A 7,490-nucleotide genomic window follows, 5' to 3' on the forward strand; every position below is an offset into this window, starting at 1 on the left:
GCCACCTAGTGGAGAAAATTGAAACTTTTTCCTCCACCAACTAAAATACAAAAAAAGTTCTCTGGGTAACTGTCAGGATAACTAACCATCCAGACCCTAGGGTGATGGGAGAGGGGTAACCCTTAGGAAACTAGTCGACCCGTAGGATAGCTAACCATCCTGGCCCAAGAGTCAAGGGAGAGGGGGTAAGCCTTAGGGAACTAGTGGACCCGTAGGATAATTATCCATCCGGGCCCTACGATGATGGGAGAGGGGTGAGAGACTAAGAGAGAGAAAGAGAGGGTGAGAGGGATCTCTCTCTCTCTCTCACACACTCCCCACAGCCAAGGCACTTCCTCCGCACACCCGCACTCCCCCTCATCATCCAATATACCCCAGCTCTTAAGACACTTCCTCTCGCACACCCGCACCCCCCTCACCACCATGTCACAGAGACACTTCCCCCCGCACACGCGCACCCCCCTCACCCGCATGTCACAAGAACCGCCTAACTACCACTACTATCGAAAAAAATATATTGAATAGGATGAATGTGGAAAATATCAATTTAGAAGTGTATGGTTGTCCTAGGTTTAAGGATGCAATTAAATTATATGATTTTGATAAAACACCGTGTAATTTACACGTTCGAGAGACGAACTTGGACAATGAACGTATCCACTGTCCGTACGAGGAGGTGTCAGTTTTTGCCAAGTGGATAAAAGCAAAAATGTGATTCTTTCAAACTCATAGGGGGAAAACACTATTTAGAGAAATAAAGAGGAGAACGCAAGTCCTCAAATCTTCATTCAATTTTATACCGTAGTCGGTGCTGCGCACGGGAAAAAAAAAGAAAAAAGTGAGCTGCGCAAAGTGTAAATTAATCATGATTCAAGAGGATATTGTTCCTCTTTCACCCACTCTTCCCAGAGAATTGACTGAGGAATACGTCAATCGAATTAACGATTTTTTCAATCGTTACTTCGAAGAGTATGAACGGAAACTGCATCATTATTTGCATTAAAACTGTAAGTATTTATTTTTTCACATTTTTATAATTATTATTATTATTTTATTTTTAATAAAGTGAAGAAAGACGAAGAGAAGCAGACTGAGGAAAAAGATATTGAGTCAAAGGAGACGAAGAAGGAAGAAGAAGATAAAGAGGATCAAAAACTAGAGGAGAATGAAGAGGAGGAAAAAGATATTGAGTCAAAGCAAACGAAGAAGGAAGAGGAGAAAAAAGTAGTGGAGAAGGAGGAGGAGGAGGAAAAAGATATTGCGTCAAAGCAGACTAAGAGAGAAGAAGAGGAACCACCACATTTCTTTTTCTTTTACTATTAAGTTATTTTATCAAACAAATGGAAAAAATATCATTGTAAATTAACCTTTTCTATTTCTTTTATCAAATAAATTGAAAAATATTATTGTAAATATACCTTTTACTAATTCATCTGGAGTTAACGGAAAGAAACCTAATACGTATTGAGAAATGGATATAAACTTTTCTTCGCATTGATAATGAGATGTAAACTTCATCTGAAGTGGAGAGAGAGAGAGAAAGCTAATATGTATTGATAAAGAGACGTAAACTTCATCTGAAGTGGAAAAAGAGAAGGCTAATATGTATTGATAAAGATATGTAAACTTCATCTGGAGTAAATAGAGGAGAGCACTCTTCACTTTAGTCTTCAGTAAAACACAATGAGGTCCGGACGTAAAATTGTGCTATCACAAAAAAAATTCACTATGTCGGACGTGGAGAAGTCCTCTGTGCCAGTGGCAGTAGTGAGGCCATTTGTGCAGAATGAAGAGCAGCAGCAGCAGCAAGCAGTGCGAAGAGGGTATCGCACGATACCTGATCAGCAGCAGCCACTGCGGCGACCACATTCGCTGCCCGTAGCCCTGCAAATGCTGCCCGCAGTGGTGCAACCTGCAGCAGAACAACCGGCAGCGGAGCAACCTGCAGTCTCGCGTAGGCTGCAATTACTATTACGTTTACGTAATATGCAGCCTATGTGAGTTTGTGTGACAGGCAGTCACCACCAAATCGGTAAGAGTTAATAAAAGTCAAAGACTAATAAAAAATATAATAAATATAAATATATAAATAATTTTTTTTTTAATTATAGATGTTGTTGCTGTTTTTATTGGGAAGTCATCTGGAATGACCTGAAATATGCAGTCTACTCCATTAAAGTATACTATTGCTAAGTGGATGGGATTCGACAGGACGCACAATCCTGGTTCATTTAAATATTTTTATAAGTAAATTTGTATTTCAATAAAGAGGGTTTTTTTATGCCGAAAGGCTTTTTCCCTTATATTGGTGTGTCTTCAATTACATTACCTCTCCACCAATTCATAACCACTTCCCTTTTTATCGAATAATAATTATTCTTTAACGAAAAACATTAAGATACGTGCAAAAATAATAAAAACAGAAATGGAATTCTATCGCTCAAATACCTACAAAATCTTTATTAAGAAAAATATTTAAATGTTAAAAATTCTTTAACCAGAAGGTTTTTTTTTTGGTCAAGCATCGGTAAGAAAAAATTCCTAGTTTAGAGAAAATTGTCGATTTATATTTGTAAAAGGCAGATTTATTCAACGTACAACAGTTTCATGACCCAGGACGGGAAGGAAGAAGTTGTGAACTAGATGATGTTGAAATAGTATTAACCTGGGTTGAAGTATTACTAGCATTGTTCTCTTTCTCTTTCTCTTTCTCTTTCTCTCTTTCTCTAAGGCGTCTACAGCTTAACGTAAGAGGGGGGGGAGGTAACATGTGTACCTCCCACCAAAGAAGTTTAATGTCAGGGGGGATACACGCGGGCATACAAAACAATGCGCACAACCGGAGTTCCGCCGAGGAGTGGGGGCAATTCCCCTACTTCCCCTACCCCCGCGGAACCCCGACCCCCTCGCCACCCGGCCATAGAATTCTCCTAGCCACACTACTAGAGCGCTTACGGATCCCGAAAGAAAGTATACCGTAACCGAGCAGGAATGCTTGGCAGTGGTGTGGTCGATAAGGAAGTTTCGATGTTATATTGAGGGTTACCATTTCACTGTAATTACCAACCACAGCAGTCTCCGATGGTTGCATGACTTGAAAGATCCATCTGGAAGACTTGCTCGTTGGGCTCTCGCCTTGATGGAATACGATTTTACAATCGTACATCGTAAAGGAGCTTTAAATCATGTTCCTGATGCTTTGTCAAGAGCACCGGAAAGTTTAATTGCTTTGCTACCGTCTTACGCCGATACCAAGGATGCGTGGTATTTAAAACGCGTAAAGGATATCGAATGAACGCCAGGAAAATTTCTTGATTGGAAATTAGATTGAGAATTGATGTATCATCAACGACGTTCAGATTTGGCAGATGCTGAGCTCGAAGACCTTGATGCTTGGAAACTGGTGATACCCAGGGAGTACAGGCAGAAAGTGCTCGAAGAATGCCATAAGTTACCGCAAGCCGGCCATCAAGGTATCGATCGTACATATCGACGCCTTTCGATAAATTACTTCTGGCCAGGTATGTTCAAAGATGTAACGGCTTACGTCAGTCACTGCGACGAATGTCAGCGTTGCAAGGTAGAACAACAAGCTCCCGTCGGCTTCATGGGACGTCGAATTGTTGAACAGCCGTGGACTGTAATATCGGCAGATATTATGGGCTCACTGACGCCAAGTAAACAAGGGTTCTCGTATGTGTTGGTAATCCAAGACCTATGCACAAAATGGATCGAAGTAGCTGCACTTCGACGCGCTAACGGCTAAAAGATTGCAGAAGCTATCGAAAACTTGGTGATTCATAGATGGGGTACACCAAAAGTTTTAGTTACCGACAATGGTACCGAATTTGTAAATAAAGACATAACTGCTTTACTACAATTAACGGGTATGAGGCAAACCACGACACTTCCATATCATCCCCAGGCAAACCCCACCGCAGGGGGGAGACACTCTCATAGGCGAAGTGGGGCAGCGTTATAGTTCCTCAAGAAATCTCAGAGTTCCTAGGTGGCGCTGGTGTCGCTACTTTGACGACGCCGATATCCCGCCATTTTCCGAGCGCCATTTTCCGAGCGCCATATTTCTTGCTGCTTGAAAGAATTGAAAGTCTTTTACCGTAAATGTGTATAAAAATACTCTTAAAGTAAAGTTATTTCGACAGTAATTTTAAATACTGAAAGATGTTTGAAAGTTGTTTTTAAGTGTCAGGAGCTACAAGGGCAATTATATAATAATAACTTCAACCTGATTTTCTTTTTTTTGAAGTAAGTAAAGTTCAATGTTATCGAAGGTGTTAGGTTAATTTCAGCATAACGAAATATTAAAAAATGATTTAATTTCTATTTCTTGTTGTATACAGAATTTAGAACCAATGGGCGTGACAAAATCAACTAGGATGTCTAAGAAAATGCCCTAAAACTATTTATGCATTGTGCCAGGATGATCAAACAAAAGCAAGGAGCGAGAACACTTCATTTCAATAAATGTAATTGGACTAAAATGAGTCAAACAAATTAGAAACCAGGTTTGTAAAATCTATCTTTGAATGGTTTAAATAAATATAAAGTATTTTATAAACATTTTGATAAAAATGATGTGATGATGGATTCTTCTGTTTGTAGGCTAAAGAAAAACACTGTACCACCTTGAAATTTACCATCAACGCAAGCTTACGAGGATTTGGAAGAAATTATCAATGACCCTCTTGCACTGCGAAGGGATGAAAGTGAAGTTCATCAGGTTTTTAGTAAATGTAGGATGTAAGTAATATAATTTAAAACCTATTTGAAAAGATATTCCATCAATTTGCTTTAAAACAAAAATAATCTAAAGTAGTAAATAGTTTAATTACATATTTATTTAGAACATCTCATTAGTAATTTTATTATTTTTTCCTTTTTAGCATGAAATAGCACAGTATATTCAATGTGGTATTTTAACATAATTTTCGTGCTTAAATTACTATATGTAAAAAAATCTAAACGAATATTTAATAAGAACAGATTATCAGCTCTTTTTATTTTAGCTTTGGTTAGATATTTCTTAATTATAATAATTTAAGTATCAAAAAGTCATGTAAAATCACTACGTTGAATATACTGTGCTGTTTTTTGCTGAGAATTAATAAAGTAATAAAATGACTAACGAGATATTCTAACAAAATGTGTAATTGAACTTTCTAGCAATTTGCAACAGAATATATATTGTAGAAAATTGTTTTGTATACCAAAACCTATTTAAATAAAAATTGTCTGTGTCAATGTTATGGAAAAATCAAATGATCGTCCCGTAATCTATAGGAAGAAAAACGTAAAATCTCTATGTTGCGGGAAAATCATGTTAAAGATAAAATTAAAAAATGAGGCAAGTGGGATGTAAGGTACATTAAAAAATATTTTAAAATTTGAGACGGTCTAATATATTTATTTATATATATATATATATATATATATATGGTCTCAATAAAATTAAAACAAAATTAACTTCATATATTTGTCATTTAGTAAGTAATACAGAAATTTTCATTATTTCAATCAAAAGCTGAATCATTTTAAGGTTTTTGAATGAGACGAAGAAGATTATTGTATAATTTTATACGAGAGGAATAAAATTAAGATTTAGACTGTTTTTACCTTCATATAAATCTATAGATATATATTTTTATACTTATGATCTATTATGTTAATATTAATATGATAAGTGTAATTTTAATTGTGTAAACTTTTATTTATTAATAGGTTCTATATGATTTAAAGCACCTCTCATGATTTGTTTTGTATTATAATTTTGCTTTAAATTGTGAATATCCACCTAATAATATATACATTATGTTTTGTATAGGTATGTTAATTTATGATTTTATAATTTTTTCCTTTATACTATTTAATTATGGTATAATGTATGATAAATAGTATATTAAACTTGTTATGTTTGTTTCATATCTATTTTGTAAAATTATTTTATATAATAAAAAATGTTTTATTCTTTATATAATTGTAATAATTTCTTTTTCCTATTTTCCTTTAAACTTTAACTTTGAAAGTATATAGGTCTGAAAAAGCCCGGTTAGTTCCTCCAAAAAATGTCAGAGTTCCTAGGTGGCGTTGCAATCACGGTTCCACTCCTCAACACGGCACTGTCCTCCCCCTGCCCCACCGAAAGGGTGAATAGAAGCCTGAAGATGATGATGAGGGCCTTTCTCGATTCTGATCATCGAGAGTGGGATCAGCATTTGGGTGCATTTAGATTTGCATTTAATACTGCCCACCATGGTTCACTGCAAGCTACACCTGCATTCGCTAATCTGGGTAGAGAAGCAGAATCGGCAAAGTCGACGCGACGTGAATCAGAAGGCGATACCGAAATCATGCAGCAACCGACAGAAAAGTGGTTGGCACGCATGAAACGCTTGGAAACACTCAGAACAGTTTTCAAGTATGCTCTCGAAGAAGCGCACGAACGACAGGCAAGACCGTATAATCTACGTCGTCGTGAAAAGCACTATGAGGTTGGCGAGTTAGTCTTAGTTCGCAACCGACAGCTCTCGAATGCCGCAAAACACATATCGGCTGCATTGAACAAACCATTCGGTGGACCGTTTATGATTGCGAAAAAGTTATCGGAGACAGTTGTAGAATTGTCTGATTTGGCAGGAATCGTCACTGGCAAAATGTCTACGGCAGACATCAAGCCATACAAGCCTGAGCTACCGCAACAGTAAACCCAGACTGAAGTGCATCACTACACGCTTGGGTGTGGCAGCGAAAAACGAACTCGTGTTCGGGCGTTTTCGGTTTCGGGTCGAAACCTCCGTTACGGAGGGGGGTATGTAACGGAGTTCTACGTTACGTATGCGAGATACCGAATAAAAAGTATAAAAGCTACCGAACAGTGGATGTTATTAATCCCTACGTTACCGACTCGTGAGATAGGCTCACGAGTAGATTATAGCTAACGTCAAGGATAGACCTTGTTGACAGGCAGAAACCCGGATGAAAAGACCGGCGCTCCAGGAAACGATGTCCAGGTTGTCCTGGGAAGTAAAGCAGGGCCATGCCAAAGAACCCAGGCAACCTGAGATAAGGAGAAGCGGCCTCGGGGAGTCCTAAAAGAATGACCGTGTCTATAAGTCCCCACGAGGAGGGGAGATAGAACATCGAGTCTGGCTTGAACGCTGGTTACGCGCGTCAAGCAGGCTGCGCGAATGTCGTGCGCAGACTGCCATAGCAGGCAGTCGGAACGCGACCATGGGACTGTGCTGATGTGTCCGTGCGTGCTGGTGAGCGCGTGACGCGGCACTCAGCCAGCCATGGGTCGGTTCGCGTACGTGAGGCGTGTGCTATAGGCCAGCCTCTGCACGTATGTCACGACTGGTTACCGGCCAACGCATAGTGGGTTGTGCAGGGGCGTAGTTAGCCCGTTGAAATGTGTCCCGGTGCCCTCCGTAATTCCATAGGCTTGCGCTATGGCTGGACGGGCCGCGAACATT

The 7,490-nt window shown here is 38.8% G+C and overlaps 1 protein-coding gene across 1 annotated transcript; it reads left to right on the top strand.

Annotated features, from left to right (window-relative positions):
• Positions 1-526: 526 nt before the first annotated feature.
• Positions 527-1,625, top strand: LOC136773595 (uncharacterized). The gene is made up of 4 exons (XM_066727375.1): positions 527-682; positions 751-838; positions 1,076-1,224; positions 1,584-1,625. Exons 1-4 carry the CDS (start codon positions 527-529, stop codon positions 1,623-1,625), a joined length of 435 nt encoding a protein of 144 aa, XP_066583472.1.
• Positions 1,626-7,490: the final 5,865 nt, after the last annotated feature.

Source organism: Prorops nasuta, unplaced genomic scaffold (genome assembly GCF_024137725.1).
Source record: "Prorops nasuta isolate Cenicafe-Biocafe unplaced genomic scaffold, Cenicafe_Pnas_1.2 PNAS00005, whole genome shotgun sequence".
Taxonomy (NCBI): Eukaryota; Metazoa; Arthropoda; class Insecta; order Hymenoptera; family Bethylidae; genus Prorops; species Prorops nasuta.